General features: G+C 47.1%; 2 protein-coding genes across 2 annotated transcripts in view; one reads left to right on the forward strand and one right to left on the reverse strand.

Moving 5' to 3' along the window:
• Nucleotides 1-18,874: 18,874 nt before the first annotated feature.
• On the reverse strand, nucleotides 18,875-24,434 carry FOXI3 (forkhead box I3; the record flags this gene model as incomplete). Its single annotated transcript, XM_002922331.4, has 2 exons — nucleotides 18,875-21,407; nucleotides 24,113-24,434. Coding segments are annotated over 2 exons (945 nt in total), but the record flags the coding sequence as incomplete, so codon positions are not given.
• TEX37 (testis expressed 37) overlaps nucleotides 23,294-24,434 on the forward strand; it is a 79,109-nt gene continuing 77,968 nt past the window's right edge. Inside the window, exon 1 of the mRNA XM_034659492.1 lies at nucleotides 23,294-24,030. The gene's annotated coding sequence lies outside the window, so the exon portion shown is untranslated. The remainder of the gene's footprint in view (nucleotides 24,031-24,434) is intronic.

Consider the following 24,434-nt stretch of genomic DNA (forward strand, 5'->3'; position numbering starts at 1 on the left):
ATGAGAAGACTGAAATCAAGGGCCCACAAAATTCAAAAGCAGAAAAAACAGGGTTAGAACCAAGGACTGCCTGCTCCCCAGTCCACTTGTCTCAGTGTCCCTGGTAAGATGCTTATCCCTTGTTTGAACTCCCCCAGCACCACCACTCCCATATGCCTCATATCAGGTGTCTCTGGAAAATACAGTCTTTTCTGTTTTGCTTTGTTAACTAAAGTCCATACTTCATTCAGATTTTTAAAGTTTTTACCTTATGTCATTTTAAGGAAAACACAATTTCTTAAGTCATTGTTTCCCAAAGTTGGTTGGTGATAAGAATTTATCTGTAGACCCCATTAAAAATACAACCTCTGAAATCCCAGCCCAGACCACTGAATTTGAATGTTTGGCACAGAGGTCAGGGAAACTGCATTTGTAATCAGGCGTCCCCATTTGTGAACAATCATCAGAATCAGAGGGATTTCTACCAGCTTGAGAGCTGGGTGAGGTAAATGATTGGCGGGTAGCGTCCTTAAGTATCTCAAAAATCCCATCCGATATAATCCTCCAGGGAACACCCCAGAAGTAAACAGGGAGAATGAGAGCACAGAGTGCAGATTTCCCACCCTGGAGCTTGATCTTGGCTAAAGTTCCACAAATGACTAAATAATGATTTTTTCTTTGAATGAGAATTGTGGAGTCATGCCACTGGAGTCTGCATCCTGCCTACTCAGCTTCTAGACTTTGTGAGCTTGGACAGGCTACCTAACCTCTCTGGGGCCCCGCTTTCTCATCAATGAAATGCGGGTAATATTTGTAACTTCGCCTAAAGATGTTGTCAGAAGGAAGTAATAGGAGATTTAAAATAGTGTTCAGTATGTAGCAAGTATTCAACAAATAAGATTTGTTATTATGGTCTTAGATAATAATACCAAAGGTAATAATTCTACTACCAAAGCTCCAGGTTATATAACGCTTAGAGCACAAAAGGACTTTCACCCGTTCATTTTGTTTAACCTACCATATATGAACTTCTAAAATATGTCCGATTGTGTCAAGTGCTTGATATATAATTTAAAAATTTTTATTTTGAAGTAATTGAGATCCACGGAAAGTAGCAGAAAACAGTACAGAGAGGCACGTGTATGCTCCCTGTAGCTTCCCTCAACATCGCAAGCACAGACCTCATACAGTTTTTTTGTCAAGATGAAACTTTCCAGATAAAGAAACTGAAGCGAGGTCAAGCAACTTGCCTAAGGACAGACAAACTCAAGGTCTCCAATGAAAGAATGATGCTGCCCTTAATTGTAGGGGGTTGAGGGGAGTAGGGACCAGAGAACACACAATCAGAAGATAGGGAATTCTTTTTTTTTTTTTTTAAGATTTATTTATTTATTCGACAGAGATAGAGACAGCCAGCGAGAGAGGGAACACAAGCAGGGGGAGTGGGAGAGGAAGAAGCAGGCTCACAGCAGAGGAGCCTGATGTGGGGCTCGAACCCAGAACGCTGGGATCACGCCCTGACGCCGGGATCATGCCGAGCTGAAGGCAGACGCTTAACCGCTGTGCCACCCAGGCGCCCCAGGGAATTCTTTTGAAGAGGACTGAGCACTCTCACTGACAAAATATTTCACCTTTTGCACATGGCTACATATTTTATGCCATTTAATTCCTGAAAACAGCCCTATGAGGTAGCAGGGCAGATAATGTATTATTCCAACTCCACATGGGAGGAAAGTGAAGTTTAAACAATTTGTCTAAAGTCACATGGCAGACTCAGATACAGTTACCTTAAAAAGTGTCCAGAAAAATGGTTACGTAAACATGTACTGAGTCTATGGTTTTGTTCTGCACCCTCCAGGCCACAAGCCAGGAGCTGTCATCTCTCAACGAACAGTTTGCTTGGGAGGAGAGCAGAACCACTGCTGTGCTGGATACGTGGAGACCCTTCCCCATTTCCTCCTAAACTCCTCTCAAATGCTAGCAAGCAACCTTGTAATGAGACACAGACACGTGCACTTTACTTTCAGGGATGGCAAGAAAGAGAAACTGCGCCGGCTTTTCAGCTGCCCAAACCCCTCCAAAGAAACCCTGATGCTGGAAAGCATAAAAGTGAATCTGGCTCCCTCTTAAAAACCCATGGACCAAATTGCATTTACTCTTTGAGTGCAGGAAACTTTACCAAGATTATGGAAACAGAAAAGAATTTGAGATTAACACATACTGTACATTTCAGTACAGGTGGCAGGACAATTAGAAATCTAGTTAAGCTATGGAAAATCTCCATAAATCGGGGGGATTTAGGTCTTGGTGTGCTTTGGTGTAACCCATCATCAGATGCATGTCGTACTCGGTCTCCATGCATCCAGACTCCCCAGGTGCGGGGAAGATGATGTAAAGGGAAGAATAAAGAAGTGATTTTTCTCTGATCCACCTTTTGTGTGGGGCAAACAATTAGGTGGCGTTGGTGCCTCTGAGGGGAACTGAGTGAGTCCCTGAATGCTGCCTGCTATCTCTGTTTTACAAGTTTTGTGTGTTCCTTTTAAAAATAACTACTAAGAGCCGTCCCATGGACTTAAAAAGCAGCTAAGGGGGCGCCTGGGTGGCTCAGTCGTTTAGCGTTTAGCGTCTGCCTTCGGCTCAGGGCGTGATCCCAGCGTTCTGGGATTGAGCCCTGCATCGGGCTCCTCTGCCGGGAGCCTGTTTCTTCCTCTCCCACTCCCCCTGCTTGTGTTCCCTCTCTCGCTGGCTGTCTCTATCTCTGTCAAATGAATAAATAAAATCTTTAAAAAAAAAAAAAAAGGCAGCTAAGAGGAAAGAAACAAAAAGGCTCAATCAAACCCAAAGGCTGCCCTCGTCATAGCTGCTTTGGCTACCTTATTGGCATATTCTCCAAAATAAAATAATAATAATAATAATAATAATAATAATGAGTTTTTAATTGAACAAAGGTCTACCTACCTGTAAAAACTATTCTGTTTCGAGGATGCCAAATCAAGGCTCTATTTTATCTATGATCTCGACCAGGAGTCGGCACACTTTTCCTGCAAAGTGCCCGAGAGTAAACATTTCAGGCTTGAAGGATCCCATGGTCTGTGTCGCCTGCTCAGCTCTGCAGCGGGAGCCCCACCGCAGGTTTGGATGGTGTGCAAATGAATGGGAGAGGCTCTATTACGGTAAAGTTTTACTTCAATGCTGAAATTTGCATTTCTTGTAATTGCCATGTGTCACGAATGAGTATTCGGATTTTTTCCAACATTTAAAAGTAAAAACCATCCTTGTCCTCAGGCTGTACAAAACTGGCCTCACGTGGGATTTGGCCGGAGGGCTGTTGTCTGCTAACACTTGATCTAGACCCACTCCACCTCTCAAATCTCTACTGAAGAGATCCGCAGGAGGCTGATGAAGGTAGAGCGAACCCAGGTATGTGTACGGGTCTGATTCCAAGTTTGCTGGATCCCCAATCCTTTCTTCCAGACGTTCTGACCTCCTGTGCCACCCACTGGGCTTGAACTCTTCTGATAGGATTCCTCTTTCACTCGATGATTACTGTTCCCAAGCATGGGTAAAGCATAATCGAACATACACTTAAGAGTATCCAATAAAGCGCTTTAAATACCGGACCCCAAAATGGCTTCCCAACACGTCTCTTTAGAGGTCATAGTGGCTGACACTGGGCATCCCCCGCATTTTGCACAGGGTGAGGATGTTTGCCTGGAAGGCAGGCTCAGAGAGGCCAGATCAGGCTGGAAGAGGTCCTTTCTCTGACCAAGAGAATTGAGGAAAAGAAAGCCCCCTGCCCTCTTTATCAGGGATTTCTGTTGGGTGGAATGAAAGACTGCCTTAGGGTGCTTTGGGAATTAGAGGTTTATCTGCTTCCCCAATGAGAGGCCCGAAAACATACCTTGAATGTCAGAGAATGGAGTTTCCTGCAGGGAGAGTTTTGCAAATCTTTCGAAATTCCAACCAAGCCCTGGAGATTCAGCCCTATGCCTTACACCTGGAATAGTCCCAACCCTGGGGAGTCTGGGCTGGTAGCAGCAGACTTCCCCTGTACCCCCAAGGTCAAACCTAGGGCAGGAAGAGAGATTTTTGCCTTGTGTGGGTGTGGGTCCACCAGTGAGTGGGAGGCCCTGGATAGGGAGACAATGAAAAAAATTTCCAAGAGACTGCCAGTCCAAAGAAAGGCAAATGCAAAGGCAGGGCCCAGAAATCACTCCAGTGACCAATGAAGCCACAAATATACCAGGAGTATATGCTTCCCGAGTAACAAGTCCAAATTCCTGTGTGTTAGGGCGGAGCTCATGGCCACATTCCCTCTGCACCTGCTGGCTAGGACCCTTATGCCTCTGGTCTAGACAGAAAGAGGGTGGAGCAAGGAGAAGGAAGGTCAAGGTAGGGTGACCTGAAGATGGGGGTGGGGGTGGGAGGGTGTGGGAGTAGGGGAGACTTCCAAAAAGGCAGTTCTATCCGGGCTCTGCAATTGGCCCGACCAGCTCCTGAGCCTTTCTCCTCGTGATTTTGCCAGAAGTTAGGGGATTTTGTTTGGTTGGTTGATTGGGTGCTGTCTAGTTGTTCTACTAGTAGAAAATGTTTAAAGCCTCAAAAGCAAGCCAAACCGTGCAGTCCTTTCTCCGTGCAAAGGTCTGGCAGGCAATCAGGAATAGGAGTTCATTGTTCTGGCAAGAACCAATTACCAACAGTTAGCAGAGGGCAGGCAGAAGCCCAGAGGGAAAGGGGTCCTCTCTCCCTTGAAGACTGAAGTAACCAAATTCAGGAGCAGAAGCTGTTAGCCCGGTGAGGGTTCCTAAAGAGTGGTCAGGAAGCAAAGATAAGGCCCCGTGAGACTGTAAATAAATATTATGATTTTCATTTTGCAAAAGATGAAAGGGAGACCCTGAGTCTTGAAGTAGGATCAATAAGCAGAGAGAGAGAAAGACAAGATGTTGGGTCCTTACGGTCCAATGTTAAAATGAAACAGAACAAAACAGCAAAGAAGAAAAAGAATTAAATAAGGTGATAGAAATTAGAATGAACCTGTGTGAAAATGAATATGGGTGTGAAAAGCTCACCCATGAAAAAGCAAGGTTTTCAGAATGTCTCTGATACGAAATTCAACAGGATGCTGTGTGAAAGCATCATAACTTAAAGAAAAACTAACTTCCAAAGGTTACGGTGTAGAAGGCAGGTCCCCGGACACCACGAAATGCTCCTGGGAAAAGAGCAAGGTCCTATGTGAGTATCAGAAGCTCTTTGCACACATCTTAGAGTGGCTCTTGAAATAATTTCTTTAAAGTGGAGTTTCTGGGTCAAAAAGAAGTGTAGTTTAAATTTTGAATGGATATTGCCACTGGAATTGCTAAGTAGTAATCCTAACTTACGTTGGTACTGATAACACACGAGAATACACATCACCAGTGTTGAAAATTATCGATCTTTTTCAATTTGTTAATATCAATAAAAAGCACACGAGTATTTGTTTTCACCTGCGGGGCCCCCCCCACTGCAAATGAGGCTGAATGTCTTTACGTCTGTCTATGGCAGCATCTCGTCTTTCTTCTGTGAGTTGCCTGCTCTGTATTTGTTTTTTGTGGATTTGTCGCTAAAATAGTTGGAAAGTATTTACCTTTCATAGGCAGCTATTTCCAAGATTATGGACATATCCTCCTCTATCTTCTTGTAATAATTTTATACTTTTGTATTTGTTTTTATGATTTTTCTTTTTAACTCATCTGGACTTTATTTTTATACGTGGTATGCATAAGAGTTTAAATTTATATTTCCCTTTACAGAATCCAATTGTTCTAACTCTTTGTTTTGAGTATTTTTCCTTTTCCCAATGGTTTGAAATGCCCCTTGGACAATATTTTTTATTTTTTATTTTTTAAATTTTTTTAAGAGNTCCAATTGTTCTAACTCTTTGTTTTGAGTATTTTTCCTTTTCCCAATGGTTTGAAATGCCCCTTGGACAATATTTTTATTTTTTTATTTTTTTAAGAGTTTTTTTTTTTTTTTTAAGATTTTATTTATTTATGTGACAGAGAGACACAGCGAGAGAGGGAACACAGCAGGGGAGAGGGAGAGGAAGAAGCAGGCTCCCAGCCAGGAGCCCGATGTGGGCCTCCATCCCAGAACGCCGGGATCACACCCTGAGCCGAAGGCAGACGCTTAACGACTGCGCTACCCAGGCGCCCCTTGGACAATATTTTTAAATTCCAGTGTGTGGACGGGTCCCTTCGTAGAATCTCCAAACTGTCTCCCTGATCCATTTGTATTTTTCTGAACTGATACTTACTGCTTTGGAGTTTGTAAATGTTATGTCTTAATACCTGGTCAGGGGCAGGAGGAAATACATATATCTTCTTTTTCCAAAATTGTCTCATATATTTCCTACTCCAGGTAAGCATTGGAATTCATTGCTCGCATTACAAAATTCTTTTGGGACTTCAACTGGCATTACATTAAATTTATTGATTGTCCGAGGTGGTGGGACAGTGACATCTTTATATAGTGAGTTTTCCCATTTAAGAACATGGTATTTTTTTATGACATTCAGTAAGATTTTCTGGATTTTAATAAAAATATTTACATATAATGTGGAGCCTGCCTTTTCCTTGTCAAATTATTCCTAGGATTCTTGTAGATTTTATAGTTACTGAGAATGGGGCTCTTCATTTTTATTTTCTAATTGATTATTATTCTATTTAGGAAAGCCATGATTTTTTCTTATATCTGATTATGATCATATTACTGAACTATCTTATTTTTTTAAACATTTTATTTATTTATTTGAGAGAGAGAGAGAGACTGAGAACACATGTGAGCAGGGGGAGGGACAGAGGGAGAAGCAGGCTCCCCACTGTGCAGGGAGCCCATTGCGGGACTCCATCCCGGGACCCTGGGATCATGACCTGAGCTGAAGGCAGACGCTTAACTGACTAAGCCACCCAAGCACCCCAGTTTTGTTTTGTTATTTTAAGATTTTACTGATTTAAGAGAGAGAGAGAGAGCAGGAGAGATCACAGAGGGAGAAGGAGAGGGAGAAGCAGACTCCCCACTGAGCAGAGAGCCGGACTTAGAGCTCAATCCCAGAACCTGAGCTGCGATCATGACCTGAGCCGAAGGCAGACACTTAACTCACTGCGCCACCCAGGCGTCCTATCTCATTAGTTTTAATAGCTTTTTAGATGATTCTCTTGTATTGTTTAGAGAGTACTACTGCCCACCAATAAAACGGCAAATCTGTTTCTCTCCTTTTTCAATATTTATGCCTCCTGTTTCTTATTCTTATTTACTAGTGAATTTCAGTTCAATATTGAATGGTATAGGTATCAGTGTAAAATTTTCCTTCACTCCTGTCTTTCATGGGAATGTTTTAAAAGTATTACTGTTAGTTCCCAGTAAAAATATTTTCTTAAACTAAGGAACGTTTCTTTTATTCTTAGCTCAGTAAGAAATAGGTTTGTCGATGTTCACTGTTTTATTTAGCTTAAATAAGAACTAAGTGATGAATTTTAACACATGATTTTTCAGCATATGCTTCATTTTAGTGCCCTTTTAAGAGTCAACTACATTAGTAGATTTCTTGATGACAATAAACTTGATTAACTAGAATAAATCCTATTGTGCCATGTTATATGACCTTTTAACTGAATTCAGCCTTTTAATAACCTATTTAAGACCTTATTGAGAACTGTAAAAGGTCTGAGATGATTTTTTTTTCCTTGTTAGCTTGCCATAGCATCATACAAGCTGACAGAATACACAAGACTCCTGGGCCAGAGACAAAGGACTTAAGTATCTCGTTCCCACTGGTTTCCCTTGTCCCACGAATCCCACAGGGACAACGCAGGTGGATGCTAGACCACAGACAACTTGCTTCACAGTCAAGAAACTCGGAGCTTCAGGAACTGGAATCCTTCATAAAGGGAAGTAAGCAAAACTACTGGAGGGAGACATTATTTTCATCATGCTTGACAGGAAGCAAAACGGCTCTCTATTCCAGATGGAGGTTCTATCACTATCTTCCAAGACTGTTCACTATACAAACCTCTTTGAAAATACAGTCTGGAGAAGAAGGGTAGTTAGCACCACTGTTTGTAAGACGTGTAGAAACACAATAGCTTCACAGACTCTGTCCCCCAGCGGGCTTTTGTCTGCATTGGCATAAATTTGTACGTGAAATTCGTGTACGATTTTCCTTTGGAGCTATCCAGTTGAAGAGGTAACAGGATCTTGCTGGCTTCATAGAACAAATTAATAAGTTTTCACATTTATACATGTTTAAAAGTAACATGGGGATAATATGGTCTTTGAAACATTGGTGGAGCTTACGCATAAATCTGTCTTGGCCTAATGCCTTTCATTGATGCAAATTTTTGACTACTACTCAAATTTCTTCTATGGTTATTGGTCTATTCAGGGCTTCCACCTCTTTTGTGTCGGTTTTATTAATTGATATATTCCTAGGAATTTTTCCATTTCATCTTCATAAGTGTTTACTGTAATACAGCATTCACAATGTAGGAATTTACTCTTTTATGTTATTTTTTATTTTTATTTATTTTTTTAAAGACTTTATTTGACAGTGAGAGAGCGAGCACAAGTAGGCAGAGCGGCAGGCAGAGGGAGAGGGGGAAGCAGGCTGCCCGCTCTGAGCAGGGAGCCTGAAGTGGGACTCAATCTCAGGACCGTTGGATCACGACCCGAGCCAAAGGCAGATGCCCAACCGACTGAGCCACCGAGGCACCCCTATGTTACTTTTTAAATGGGGAACATTGTAGAACTTTATTTTCTGGACAGAACATAATTTTAAATCTGGCTTAATTTACTTATAAGGACACAGTCATCAGAGAATTTTCATTCAGAGTGTTAGCTTGGACAAACGATTGAGGCTGTAATAATTTACTAGGTAGACTCACATAAACCTGGATTAATTCTAACCCACACTAAATAATATTGAGATACCAGAAACATGCGGCACAAGAAAGATGCAAGATTGATTATACTTTTCATATGCACGTTTAGTTTTCCATTTAAGTAAGTATAAAAAGTGAAGGGCTTGGACAATAACGGTATATTATTACAAACTTCAACTGATAATTAATAACAGTATTCCAGATGTCTCTACTAGAGAAAATCAATATAGCCTTTGCCATCTGATGTGGAAGTATTTATTGCACAATATTTTTCTTCGTTCACTGAACAGAAAATTAGAAATGATTTGCTTTCATCTGGCGGGGGTAGCTATGGACCTTTACAATTCTACCTAGGGTATACGCTGATTCTCTAGTCAATGCTGCAGGTTTTATGGGCTGCTACCTTTCCCATTTTACCGGGCATCGCAGGACATCATGCTAGTACTCTCCATTCTTGACATAACAATAATGAAAAGCAAGAAGTAGCTATTAATACCTGTTTTTATAAGATATACATATGGGAGAAAGAAAAAAAAATCTTCAAAAGCATATAGGGCCCCTATCTAGTGAAGTTTCCATAGGATGTAATCTGCAGCATGATAAAATATCCACCCCAAAGTGACGAACAAAGTTGAGTAATCTGCACCCTCTATAACTGACAAAGAAGCCCAGCGCTTGATGGGTCAACATATGGTTCAACCCGACCCCAAGGGTGAACCTACCATCTGACATCTTTGAGTGGAGCTCAGAGAAAGAGAAAGCTCTCTGGTTTACCCCAAAGTGGATCATACATAGCTCTACTTCCCTGTCTCAGTATATGCATGTTGCTTGATGTGTCCGAGCAGATTAGAACTTGTTAGGGAGCCTATGGCAAGCTGTTGCAGGAGGATGCTTGAAGTTACTAAAATTTTAGAACAAAAGCGTGCTCCACTTGGTACGTAACTCTTCTTGCAAGACGCAGCTCCTGTCCTATGGATGAAATTGGGTAAGCACTTAATACCTAACTGTGGAGTATCAGTTGCTGATGGGACCTGAGCCACCAGCACGGATTGAGTGCTATCAGTTCCCACTAACTGAAGCGTTAGGCTTGCTCACAAACAACCCTTCAAGTTGCAATGAGAGACACAGAGCGGGGATGTTGCAGGGAGTGGGCCTTGTGAAGTGGGCTTCTCGTGGAGGCGTAAGAAGCTACATGGGTGGAAATACATCCCTCCTAAGTGTGAGCAACATGGCCCCAAGGGAAGCTGCTTGAGGAGGCCCGATTCACAGATGGCTATGCCCAGTCCTCCAGCATCGATCGGAAGTGTCCGATTTCATCCTTTCAGCTCCACACGGGAGGGGCCCTGAAAGATGGTAGAGAAAGGAAATTCTCCCAAAAGACAAAACTTCAAGAAATAGATCTCATGGTCAGCTTTGCCTGAAGAAGAGAAGGTCTGAGAGGAGAACCTTATTGGTTCTTTTCTTTTTTAATTTTTTAAAAAGATGTATTTATTTATTTGAGAGAAGGAGAGAAAGAGTGTGGAGGGGGCAGTGAGAGGTGAGGCAGAGAGAGAAGAGGAGAGAGAGAGAATCTCAAGCAGATTCCCACTGAGTGTAGAGCAAGGACCCCGACACGGGGCTCGATCTCATGACCCTGAGATCATGACCTGAGCCAAAACCAAGAGTCGGGTGCTCAACCGACTGAGCCACCCGGGCGCCCCTACCTTACTGATTCTTGATAACTGACCACATGGACAGTGAGCATAGTAGGATCAGTCCTAGTGGCTTCCAAGGCAGATTTTGGTAGTGAGGCCATAAGTGCTGGGGGGTGAAGAGGGCACAAACTAGAATCCTTGTCCTTGAACAGCACTTTCATTACGTTCTAAGGACTACAGTTGTTTAGATTCACCCGAATGCTCATCACTTTCTTTGCTCACCATCTTCTCTTAGATTTCTTCACAGGTGTTGGTTTTTTTTTTTTTCCTGAAGTAAATCACAGAGATGTTCTTTCAGTGCAGTTCTCTGGCCATACACGCCCTCCGCCTTTATTTATGTAGAAATGCTTCATCTTGCCCTTGTACTTGACAGAGAGGAGGTTTTCAGGACACAGATATCTAGGTGGACAGTTGTTTCTCTCAACCCTTTAAGGACATTTTTTCAGATCTTATGGCTTCTGTTATCAGTTGTCTGAGTAGGTGTCTCTCCTCTGGGGAGGATCTCGCACTAGCCCCTTCTTCCGCTTTATGTGTCTCCACAGCCAGCACCGTGGACGTAGACAAGTCCGGGCTCCTGACTGACACAGAAACCAACCCGTGCTCCTCCTTGAGCACAACTGCAGTGCCCTAGGCTGTGCCCTGTGGGGACCTATCCATGGTACCTGCCACCCTCTGCACCGACAGGACACACTTAACAGATCCGTAACCCCTTCTCGAAATTTTGGAGGCCAAATGTATTTTGTAATCCTGAATGTTTCAAATTTTAGAAAGAATAGAGTGTATATACCATACATCAAACCCCACACCAGTCGTTCTAGGGCAGCACCCGCAGTCCTATCCTCTCAACTATGTGGCTATCCTCACCACCGTGTCTCCAGCCAGAGCACAGGGCCTAACACAAAGTAGCTGTTAAGAAACTTTTATTAAATGATTAAATTAAATTTTACATCCACATGCTGACACCTCCCAGATTTACATAGCCAGCCTGGCCCTGCCTCCTACTTAACGTAAGGGCTCCAGCTTCTGTTGGAAAGTTCCTCTTGGGGAACCACAGCCAGTCCCTCCTCTTCTGCAATGTCCTGATCCAGTGAACCCCTCACCCCGTTACTTCAGGCAGAACCCCAACAGTCATCTTGGAGTCTTCCTTCTCCCCCAGCCAGTCTCATGAAATCACAAAGACCCCCTTCCTACTTCTAAGTGTCTCTGAGACTTCCCACTGTTTTCTTCCCTGTAGTCCCTTCCCGACTTCACATTCCCATCACCTCTTGCTTGTTTTTCTACAGTAGCTTCTGGATGGGTCTCTCTTAGGAGATCTTGTCTTTCCAGAGGATTCTCCAAAAGAACTCTATTTGAAATATAAACATCGTTTGTTGTTGTTTTAAGATTTTATGTATTCATTTGAGACAGAGAGATACAGAGAGAGAGAGACCATGAGAGGGGGACAAACAGACTCCCTACTGAGCTGAATCCCAGGACACGGAGATCACGACCCGAGCCGAAGGCAGACACTTAATCATCTGAGCCACCCAGGTGCCCCACAAACATCATTCTTAAAATGACTTTGATTTATTCCTATCTGTTCTGTTCTGCCCAATTCTAGTCGATGGACGGGCTTTATCAGACAGCAGATTCACCTTGTGTCTCCTCCACTGCCCGTCCTCACCTGAAACTGCCGAGTGCCACCTGCCTCCGAGTGCAGCTTCTCTCTGTTCCCTATCGGAGTCTTGGCCTCTCATGGCCAGGCCCCCCTCTGCTTCCACCCCCTCCAACCCCTGTTTCCTCCCTTTCTCTTCTCTTCACATCAGCAACTCCTATGCAGGTCAGGGTCAGGGCCTCATCCCAGAGATTCCCAGGGCACCCCACATTTCTCGGATCAAGGCCCTTGTCACCCCGCTGTTCTCCCCCTTTGCTTCTTCTTCTCTAGTGTGTAAGCGGCTTCCTTCCAGAGACCTTGATTTTAGCATGTGTCCTAGTAGGTGTAGGAAGTGGTTGGTGAAAATCGCTGAGTGGAGGAAAGGACACTGAATTTGGAAGCATCAGAATGAACTGTGACCTTTGGAGGAATCTTAGCACATAAGATGCTGGAAAGGAGGATTATTATTCCCCACGAGTGCCAGCCCCGCTATGACTTCATCAATGCTAATAATCTTATCATGGCAGGACACGTATGTTCTCTGCAGTTCCTGATCCAAGAAACGTAGAGGCAGGGGGGCATGGGCACATACCCTGAGCAGACGGAGGAAGTTGCTGGGGCTCTGTGGTGACACTGCTATTGTGTGTGGCAGTCACTGTTAATCCCATTGAAGGAAGGTTTTATAAGTCTGCTGAAGAAGCACTTTTTTGGCCCTTACCACCAGTATGCAAGGAGGTGTGCCCGTAACAGTGGCTATGGGTGTTTTCCCCTTTCCCAAGCCCAGTGAAGGGGAGAACTTGAAAGTCTTCTGGCTGAAAGGAGAGCTGGGGGCAGCTGATGCCGCTGATCAAAGACCGCAGGTGTTTGGCTGAGACTCAGTTGCCGGGAGAACGCAGGGGAGGTAGGAACTCGGGGAGGGGGAACTGATGTGTGGGGAAAGGGGGAAGGCTGGGTTCTAAATCCAGGCTGAACATAGCAAAAATTCTTGGGGTTTTGCCCATTTAAAACTGAAGGAGAAAGACGACTTTTTCCATGTTATGTACTGAGTGATGCCACGGTTGGCAAGTGAGATATATCATAAATAAGTCTTGGGAAAGTGGATGCTCTATGCCTTGGTTTCCCCAAACGGGAAAGAGGAACAATGTGCTTTTCTCGTAAGGTCAGTAAGACAACCCTTTCACTTGAACATAGGCTTTCTTTTTAAAATAGGAGGAGACAGATATGAATGGGGTCAACTGAGAATGTCCATGCTGGTCCCTGTCCCTCTGCTCACCCCTCACCCCCAGAAATTATCTTATTAAAATAACGCTTTTGTTTTATTTTTAAATCACAGATTTAGTTAAGGTGGGACGAATAATGCACAAAAGGCAGCCTGAGGGGAGTTGGTGGAAGTGGGGAGGGTTAGATGCTCAGGGACGGCTGCTCTGAAGATTGGCCTTTGAGCAGAAGCCTGACAAGACCTGGGGCGTTAAACTTTTGCCCCAGAAGAGATAACTGCAAAGACCCTAAGACAGAAGAGTCTGGAATGTCTGAGGGGCTCCAAGCAGTGAATGGCTGGTGCCAAGTAAAAGGGGGAAGTGGGGAGCGGGCGGGAGCTGGTTCATGCAGGGCCACAGAAGAGCTTTGGAGTTTGCTAGTAGAAGTTACGGAAAGGTTCTAAGCAGGAAAGCAATATAATCCTTATCTATTGTTTAAAAGATGACTCCGGCTTCCAAGTAAAAGAGAATGAGCTCAGAACAGCAGGGATGGAGGCAATGTGAACAGCAGGGAGCCATGGGGTTGAGGCCAGGAGACCAGTTAGGAGGCTGTTGTGCCTTCTGGGCACAGACCTGGTCCCACAGGTGAACTGGTGTGAGGTCATGGGCTGGAAACCAATTCTGAATATGAGAGCCAGTTCTTGTTCCAGGCTCGGATGTGGGCTGTGAGGCAAGCAGGGGAAGTAAAAGAAGAATTGGCGGGTGTTCAGTACACTTACGCACTGACTGACCCATGAACTGGAGTCCGTGAAGATGTGCCTTCCCCTCTCCTGGGAGACTTCCTCGGCCGCTGGCTGCCGGGTGCTTGCCACGCCTTCTTATGCAGTTTTTGCCCTTCTGGAATATGAGGCTAGTAATACTCACCGTCCAAGGCCATTGGGCAGACAAGTGGCTAAGACTGCCCTCAGGCTTTCTGAGGAGAGACAAGTGGAGAGACAACAGGAGACAAGGCCCTCCTGAGGGCTCCTGGGGGCAAGTACGCAGATGCAGTCCAAAATAGATGCATCAGTCCTCTCAGCAGCCCCGTGAAGCAGGGATCGCTTTTGTCCGTTTTGCCGAGGAGAAGACTGAGGCCCTGGGAGTTGGTACGTCTGGCCCCGGTCTCAGTGCCTGTGGGCCGGCCCAGGTGAGGAGAGTTGGAGGTGGCCAGTTACAGAGTGGGTTCAGTTGGCATCATCCTTGGAGAGAAGGGAATGAGACCCTCTTGCTTGTGAATGCCCCCCTTCCTGATCCCAGCGTGGAGCAGGAGGGTCCCTGAGGCTGGGCTTTGCTTAATGCATTTCAGGAGGTAAAGCGGGGAGGAGAAAACCCCACCACACGGGTAGCCTCCAACCTCCTTTGAAGTGCTGGGCCCGCGCGATGTGGTGGCTCCGTTGGTGAAGCGTCTGCCTTTGGCTCAGGTCATGATCCCAGGGTTGGAGTCCCAGGCCGGGCTCCCTTCAGTGGGGAGCCTACTTCTCCCTCTGCCCTTCCACCCCCTGCCCCCCCCCCCGTGATCTTTCTCGAATAAATAAATGAAGTGCAGGGCAAAGAATTCCTTCTCTGCTCCTGTTAAGGGACTGGAACTGAAAGCTGGCGACCAGGGGTGTTGGCTCAGGCAAGCACCGTGCACTGGGAGGGAGCCCCTTCCAGCCAGGCACTGGGCCCGGGCCGGGGAGAGGGGGCCACTTGACCCCCGCTGCTTCGGCCGCTCCTGTCAGGGCAGAAACACCTCCAAATTGAGACACAGCCTGGTCTATGAGCCCCAGGACAGGAAGGAGGGCAGGAGCTACAGACCCTCTCAGGCGGGCCTGGGGGAACTGCGGGCCGCTCTTCCCCAAGGTTAAGGCACACCAGCTCCCTCCCTCACCGGACGCTGGTGGCCGGGTGGGAGAGCGCAGGCCGCCCCCGGAGCCCCCCTACCCTATGCACCTCTGCTCTAGCCCTGCAGCCCACGATGCGCTTGCTTAGGGTCCGGGGGGTGCCCAAAGGGGTTTGCTGCTGCCCAAATACACATTTCCTGAGTCCAAGGTTCCAAACCAGCGTCTCCAACACCTGGCTTCCCTTGGCAGCTTCAGAGCCGAGCTCGGGGCCTCTGACCAGGCTGCTGGCTGACCCTGCGAAGAAGGACATGTCCAGGGAACACATATTTCCTTCCCACTGCTAACCCTCCTGTGTCCAGGAAAAGGGAACCCCAGGTAGGAAAACCAACCTCAGGAAGCGTGCAGAAGAAATGCTTCAAGAGAGCATCACTGAGAGGGCAGGAGCCTGGCTTCTAAGCCCCCGAATCTGCAACCAGCAAGTGTGGCCTTGGGCAAGTCACTTAACCTCTCTGTGCCTCTCCTTTCTCATCTTCAAAATGGGGAGACGATAGAGTAGTGTAAGGGCAGGTGGGTTCCAACATCCATGATTGACTTCGATTTTGTGTCTCTGTCCCAACCCTTATCTGCAGCAGCTTAGACTTTTGACCACGGCCCAGTTACACAAACCCCGTGAGCCTCAGTGTTCTCACCAGGGAAGTGAACAGTAACGGTGTCTAGTTGGCGCACCTGGCTGGCTCCGTCGGGGAGAGGATGCGACTTTGATCTCCGGGTCACGAGTTCGAGCCCCACATTGGAGTAGAGTTTATTGAAAACNCCCCACGTTGGAGTAGAGTTTATTGAAAAACAAAATGAAGCAGAACAGCTCTACTTGTAGAGTTGTTGTGTTCAGATAGCTGGTTTGTATTTAATACATATCTTTCTATATTTTAGGACAATGGCCGGCCCCTAGTCAGCGAGTTATTATTATTGTAATGTTTGCCTTTTTTAAAATAATAAAGGGCTGCTCTCCAGGCCTCCGGGGTTTTGGTGAGGATCCCCTGACATGTTGAATTAAAAAGCAGGGAGGAATTCAGTAGGTAGCTGGTCTTTTTGACCTTTTTTGTTTTCAAATCTGACAGGAAATTCCTTCCTTCTCCAGCGTTACCCGCCACCCAGCCACGCGCCCCGGCTGACTGCTTTCCATGACAAAAGGCAAGGCCACGTTGGCGACCCATTCTCTGCCCCAGAAACCAGCAAATCCCTGCCTCAGGTAAACCACTGGGAGTTTCTTCTTCAGGAACAATCTCAAGGTTTAGCTACTACAGCAGCTAAAGAAAAAACCAGTGAGACGCTGCACACGTAGCCTCTTTCCTAGTTCTGGGCAGTCGCAGGGAGGTAGAGAAGCAGTTTCAATGACATTCCTCATGGCCAGAGCTTGACCCAGTTTGCCCTGGGACTTGACAGCGCCCTGGGAAGCTAGAGAAGTTGGGGTGCAGAGGCTCAAAGCTCTCGAAGCCTCTGGGTGCCCCCTTCCCCAGTACGTTTAAGAATGGGATAAAAGGGGGGGCACCTGGGTGGCTTAGTTGGTGAAGCATCCGGCTCTTGATCTCAGCTCAGGTCTTGATCTCAGGGCTGTGAGTTCAAGCCCCAAGCCCCGCCTTGGGCTCTGTGCTGGGTGTGGAGCTTACTTAAAAAAAAAGAAAAAATGGGATAAAGTTTCTCAAAGTATGAAGAAGGAAACCTGAGTCGGGTTTATCAATTTTAAAAATTCTTCTTTGCCCCTGTTTTATTCTGGAAGCTACATGAGTTTCCAGAACGTTAGGAAAGCAGCTGCTTTCAGTTACACATGTGCCCAAACGGCCTCAGCCTGGGCTGCAACTTGCCCCTAGCTCCCGGTCCCCCTCCACCCCAGGGAATGAAGGGCACTCGTGTATATGCCTCGGGAGCACATCTTTCGCTCTGCACTGCCCAGAACGATGGCAAGTGCAACCTAGCTCAGATCCGGAATTTCTGACCTGCTTCCCAGGCAGAAAGTGTCACAGATGCAGGAAATCGGTGCCGGTTAGAAGGGCTGGTGCAGACTTTGACCTGGAAAACATCACCTGTACAGGCAGCTTCGTCCCTCTGCCCNCGCTCTGCACTGCCCAGAACGATGGCAAGTGCAACCTAGCTCAGATCCGGAATTTCTGACCTGCTTCCCAGGCAGAAAGTGTCACAGATGCAGGAAATCGGTGCCGGTTAGAAGGGCTGGTGCAGACTTTGACCTGGAAAACATCACCTGTACAGGCAGCTTCGTCCCTCTGCCCCCGTCCGTGCCCAGCAGGAGGCGGTTCCCTGATGGAGACTGGTCCCACCCTGCTGCCCTCTCTAGCCCTTCAGCAGGAGATTGAAGGGGATTCTTCTCTTCGCCTTTGTTCTCATAAACGCCATTGTTCGGGCATTTAGTATCAACCACTCAGAGCTAGACACTTCCAAACACAGGTTACTGGAGTTCTTTTTACATGTCCTTCTTTCCAAGAAATCCGTGTAGCTGTCCCCATCCCTCTTCCATCCCGCCCATGCCAAAAAAATAACCCAGGTAGTTTATTGTGGGTCAAAAATTACTCCAGCCTAGGTCTGTTAGAAATAAATAGATGCCAAGAAGGAAGCTGTACAGTAAGAATCATAATCAGCAACTCGGATATTGAAGGAATCTACCTTCACCGCGACAGGGCAAACTGGTGGATCTCAGTTCTGAGAAATGCCTCAAGTGCTGTCCTGCTCATGACTGATTTTCTTGAGAAGAAAAGGCATCTCATAGGACAGAAACTGTCCTACACCAGAAACCCAGTGGCCCAATTCGTTCAGGGCTCAACGACTAGCCCTAGCACTTAGGACTTTGTGTTCGGGGAGTAAGGGAATGGGTTTCATCGTTGGCAAATTGTGGGTGACAGTCTAGATCAGTGGTTCTCCACCACGGTTTGCCCCACCCCACCCCACCCCATCCGAGGACATTTGTCAATGTCTGGAAATACTTTCGGTTGTAGCATGTGGCCCGGGCCAGGAGGAGAGGGGGTGCCTCTAGGATCTAACAGGTAGAGACTGGGAACGCTGAATACCCGGAGATGCACAGGGTAACATCTCCAACCAACTACCCAGCCCCAAATATCACATGCTGAGGCCAAGAAACCCTAGTCTAGAAACTTCAACTTTCAGGTTTCTTCTAGAAGGAGCCCACTTCAATAGTTTCCTATTTCCTTGGAAATAATGGGCTGCCTGTGGCCCTCAAGGGGGCCCCCACACCCAAGGCTGCGCAGCCCCACCCGAGGACTACTGCCAGCTGTGAGACCGTACAGCACCACTTCGTTCCGGAACAGAAATTGTCTGTGCACTCAGTTTGATCTAAGACAGAACTGTTACTCTGCTAACAAGAATCACTAAAATGCTCACAGGCCATAGAGCGGACGGTTCCAGCCCTTCAGATGTGGGCAGGTGGGACAAATCCAACACAAAACCGTTTGATTTCACTCTCAACAAAGCCCCTGTAGTGGCTTCCGGGTCAGGCCCCCTGATGCCTCTATTCCTTTAGGAGAAAGCTGAAGACAGAAAAACAGAAATATCTAAAAGTGGCCAGAAATCATCCCACTTAAGAGTTTATTTCATATGATTCTCAGCATGCAGTGTACTTTCTTGGGGAAAAAAAAATTTGTCCCAGTTCACATTATAAATTAATTTACAAATATAGAACTGTGTTAGAAACAATATTTATAAAAGACCATATGATTTTTCACATAGAAAAATATATCCATAGAAACTGGTTTTTGTACACACAATCTGGGGGTAGGTAGTCTCTTTGGTTGTCTTTCTCTGTAATATTTAAAAGGTAATAGTGGTGTTATTTGTACCTCAATAAACTGTTTAAAAAATAATTTTCTGTAGTGTAGATTTCAAAATAAAAATTTAAGAGGAATGCTGTCTCAGAAAATACACAGGGAAAAGTTAAAAATTTTTTTACAATGTACATGTGTTCCTTTTTTTTAAAAAAAAAAAAAAATTAAATCCCCAAACCAACAATGTTCCTATCAAAGACCCAGCAACTTGGTACAAAGGCAATTCAGGACATTATCTTCATCTTAATGGAGGCTGTTCCAATAAATCAACAATTATCCACATTTTAATTAGCACCTCTTAGGTAAGTTCAAACAGTGGCTGAGTATCTGCCATGGACCAGACACTCTGCTGGGCCCTGGGAGGGTGACCATAAACACTATTCAAATGAAGATACCTCTTGAGAAGTAAAAGGGAGTGCTAAAAATAAATTATATTAAAAAATTTTGACAACAAATGGTTTACTAAGAAACTATAAAAATTCCATTTAAAAACTATTTTTAATAAAGTTCTAGTGTTTTGTTTTAAAAATGAAAAGTCCAGGGCACATGCTGAAAGGGCGAGGACATCAAGTTAGCTAGGACCATGGTCACCCCGGACCTCACTCAGGCATATGGCCTAAGGCAGAGGCAGGGTCTGTCCCTGCTGCTCAGGGCAACATCTCAAGTGATACTTACTTCAACCAGAAATCTTTGGTCAAGTGAGATCGAGTTCATTCCTACCCCCATTCCTACCCCCTAGACGCTGTGTCGCTGTGTCTGCCTATGGATAATGGCACCTCCGTTTTCTATAACCAGAACAAACCTTCCAGCAGCAGCTCTGGAGCCAGACTGCCTGGACCCAGTCCTGGCTCCACAACTTACTATCTGTGTGACCTTGGGGGGGTTACCTGCCATCCTGGAGTTACACGGCCCTCACCAGAAGATGAGGGGTAGTAACCACACCTATCTCCCAAGGTTGTTGTGAGGATTAAATGAGCTAATACATGCCGAGTGTCTGTCTGAAAGAGCGCTCGGCACCCGGGGCTCACTTGGGCAGCACGTACCGTGGCCCAGACACGGAGTCTAAGCAGAGGTGATGGTGGGCTGGATATAGCTCAGAGGATCTGTGGTATGTCCTAGTGCAGGATTCAAAACAAACTTTAATTAGTGGCAAAAAAATGCAAATGGAGGTTTCCTATAAAAATCCAGATATCTGACTTTTCTAGAAAAATCAGGATGCTGCCAGGCAGGAAATAACTAAGCGGCCCACAGCAGCCTTTAGCTGGTCAGTCCCGACCATTCCCTTACCTGCTTCAGTGGCCAACTGCTACCTTTTTCCTGATAAACTTCATTCTTTTGTTATTTTGGCTGGCCCTCGGACACATGTGAGCTCATAACCCTGCCATACAGTGACGAACAAAACAGACACGGTCCCTGCCCCCACAGGGCTCACAGGTACTGTCCTGAACAGAGTGAGGGGGCCTGCTCTCCAGAGAAACCTGTAACCGCTTGCCGCTTGCCCGGTGGTAGGAAGCGTTCTCTACTATTCCCAGGCCACGGCAGCACCTGGGCCTCCAGAGGAATGCAGAATCCCACTTCCTGCCCCAGACCTCGGCCTCGAGATCTGCATTTCACAAGACCTCAGCTGTGCATATTCAAGTCCGAGGGCTGGCTGGTCCTAGACCTCGGAGCCCTCCCGGGGGTAGATGAGGCTGTTGACCATGCTGAAGTTGTGGAAGGAGCTGCTGAACGGGCCGCTCTGAGACCCGCCGGCGCTGGCGGGGAAGGGGCTGTAGTAGGAGGACCTCTGGCTGCTGCCGTTGCTGGCGCTGCTGGTCAGCTGCAGGCTGTCCGGCGGGGCTTCGGAGATGGAGCTGGCGGGGAACGAGGTGCCCGTGGGCAGGGGGGCGCCCTGGATCCCTAGGTGGCGGCTGCCGGGGACCGGCCGCGGGGCGCTCCCGCTGCTGCTGACACTCAAGGTGCTGAGGCTGCTGAAGAAGGTGTTGAGGCAAGGGGCGGAGGTGAGCAGGGGTCCCCCCGGCGAGGAGGCAGTACTCTTGGTGCCCTCGGGAGGCTCGGGGGACTGCGACGGCCTTAGCAACGCCGACGGGCTGTCTCCTTCGGCCTTCCCACCCACGCCGGACCCCAATCCTGAGGACAACCCTTCTTCCGATTTTGTGGTCCCTGCGGCCACCGTGGAGGTGCCGCTGGCTTCGGAGCGGCGCTTTCGCTTCCGCCGGAAGTTGCCGTTGTCAAACATTTTCTCACAGTTCGGATCTAGGGTCCAGTAATTCCCTTTCCCTACCGAGAGGAGAAAGACACACAAGTTAGAGAAGGCCCCAGTTCCCGCCCATGCACTCAGCTTCAGTTCTGGAAGGACGAGCACAGACTCCCTCGTTAAATGCTGACAAAGATGCTCTGGCCACTCTACTGTTTAAATGTATCCTTTTGGGGAGATTTTCCTCTTCACCTTCAAGGAGAAATCTGGAACAAAGATGTTCTGGCCATGTCTGCCTCCCCCTGGCAGTGTCTGCTACCTAAACCTTAAGACCTAATTCCAGGCCCAAGACACTTGTAATGACCCGACACCTTCCCCTCCAGATCCATATTGTGTGCCCTTGCAAAATCCTGGCGCTGCTTAAATGGGAGCCTACATTTCTTTATTTATAGAAACAGGCATAAGAATAATACCCATTTCACAGATGGACTGCGGAGGTTAAATGTGTGCCACACAGCAGCTGGCACACAGTAATCAGGGAAAAATCACTCTCCGTTATCATCAGTTGCTGAAAGGGTACAACATTTGCCCCTAAAGCAAAACAAAACACTCCACTGGAAAAGGTAACCTCAAATACTCAATCATTTGTCTTGCCGAACAAAAATTACAAAAGTTATTACTGAGCAATCAATTCTTTTAACAACATCTTGTTAAATAACATCGTTCAGGGTCCAGGAAGCTCCTGGAGTCTACATCCCCTCGTCCGCTCGGGCAGGAGATGCCCTGCGTCTCTGGCCAGCCTTCCCTCCCCACCAGATCTCAGACCAGAGCCTCATGGAATGCGTGCAGTGCCAATCTTCTGCTGAAAAAATGCCCCCACTACCTAGCACAACTGAGGTAAAAAAGATCTATCATCTTGGGGGGCTTTCTCTCTCGATAACTTTTATTACTTCTGCTAAATAGATCTTTGACGTGTGAAAGCACTGGTAAGCACTTATCTCGTCAGCGGCTCCTCACAGCTCTGTGGAGACAGGAAATACTAATGCCTCCATTTTTCAGATGGGGAAACTGAGGGGCAGAGTGGTCGTTAAGCTGCAGTATTCCCTGTTAGCAATGGGAGAGCCGGGGATTCAAGCAGGCTGGCTCTAGACTCGGCATTCTTACCTAACCGTTGTGTTAGGTTGCCTGTGCAAACCAGCACACACTCTGCCAAACCTATTATCTTTATTAACACATTTTTTTTGCAAATAGTTGCAAAAAAAAATTATTATTCATACAACTACCATCTAAATGATAGTACCTGCACCTATAAGGATATTTATATTGTGCCCCTGAGTACCAAATGCTTGACAAGACCCTAACTAAAGACACCAACTTTTTAGAAAGTCCAAAAGAATATACGTGAGAATTAACATGATAATCTTGAGTGATTTAGAGGCCAAATCGAGAAGTTGCATCTTCTAGAACTGGATGCCCTGTCCAGTACAGTAACCACTTGCCACACATGGCTGTTGGCCAGTTGTAAAGTGGGAAGTCCAAAATGACACGTGGAATCAAACACACACAGGATTCTGAAGACTTAATATCAAAGGGAAGAAAAAGTAAAGTATCTCAGTAATAATTTTTTATATTTGCCATATGTTGAAACAGTATCTTGGGTTACTTTAAAATATTAAAAATAATTTCATCAGTTTCTTTTTACTTTTTTTAAATGTGGCTACTAGAAAATTTACTGTCACACGTGATTTATGCTGTATTTCTACTGCAAAGCACCACTCTACAATATGCTCAGGGGCGAACACTCCAGAGCATTTCCCACAAAATCCCCGATCTCTACAGCGGGCCTGAAATCATTTCATTTCATTGACCCATCACACCTCCGTCCCCACCTCCCTAGTGGCCAGCTCCTTCTGCAAACCTCAAGTAGAATCTTCTTTTTCTCCTTTTTGAGCTTTTCTTCACCCCCCTTCTCACAACACGCCACTGTAACCCAGCTCTCCTCCTCCGAGGGCTTAGATCAGAATGCAGCAAATTTGGGGTTTTCATCTTCTCATTTTTAGATAGTGAAGGCACCAAAACCACAATGTGCAGGACACGGCTAAAGCTCTCGGATTCCTCTGGCCCTGTCTCATGACGCCTGTGCCACTACCCTCAATCATCTCTCGCAAGGTAGGCGCTCGTTTCCGGAGGGCCACGGGGAGCTCTAGGAAGCTGGCGCGGGAAGAGGCTCATCCAGGACAGCCCGAACGGCCTGCCGTTGCTCGGCCTCTCACTGCCTCTTCCGTGAAACGTGATGGGATGCTCGGCTCACCCGAATGCCTTTAGAGTCGGCCCTTATCTGAGATGCCACGCGTGTTCTTATTCGTAATCTACCTCCCTGTGCCTTGGACCCTCCCTTCAATCTGCAGGACGCACACCACCCAGGGGTGGCTTCCCGTTTCAGGATGCCATCTCTTCCTTTTTCTCTAACTGGCCAGCCTCTGCGCGCGCGCGTTTGTGTATGGGAGTGTGTGTGGGTGGGTGCGTGACGTGTGTGGGTGTAAGGGGCGAGCTCCACGCTCCCCGGCTCCCGGCCTTGAGGACCCTCTGAGAGTTCTTTGTCCTCCGGCTTGCCCTCACCCCGACCAGACGAGGGCCGGGGTTCGGGTGGCTGCTCCCCACTCCAGCTCCCAGCCCCAGTCAGCAAGACTCCGCGCGGAGCTTCAGGTGAGCCCCAGCGACGCGGCCCCTGCTCGGGCGCCGCTTCCCCGGCCTCCCCGGCCGGGAAGCACCTGTCCGGCGGCCTCACCTGGGTCGTCCTCGTCGCGGGGCACCTTCTTGAAGCAGTCATTGAGCGACAGGTTGTGGCGGATGGAGTTCTGCCAGCCGGCCTTGCTGCGCTGGTAGAAGGGGAAGCTGTCGGCCACGAACTGGTAGATGTGGCTGAGCGTGAGCTTGCGCTCGGGCGCGCTCTGGATGGCCATGGCGATGAGCGCCGAGTACGAGTAGGGCGGCCGCACCATCTTCATCAGGTCCTCGCGGCTGGCCATGGACAGCCAGCCCAGCTCGCCGGGCGCGGCGGGTCCCGCGGGCGAGGCGGGCGCTGCGGACGCGGGCTGCGCGAAGGCCCG

This window comes from Ailuropoda melanoleuca, chromosome 4 (assembly GCF_002007445.2).
Source record: "Ailuropoda melanoleuca isolate Jingjing chromosome 4, ASM200744v2, whole genome shotgun sequence".
NCBI classification, from domain to species: domain Eukaryota; kingdom Metazoa; phylum Chordata; class Mammalia; order Carnivora; family Ursidae; genus Ailuropoda; species Ailuropoda melanoleuca.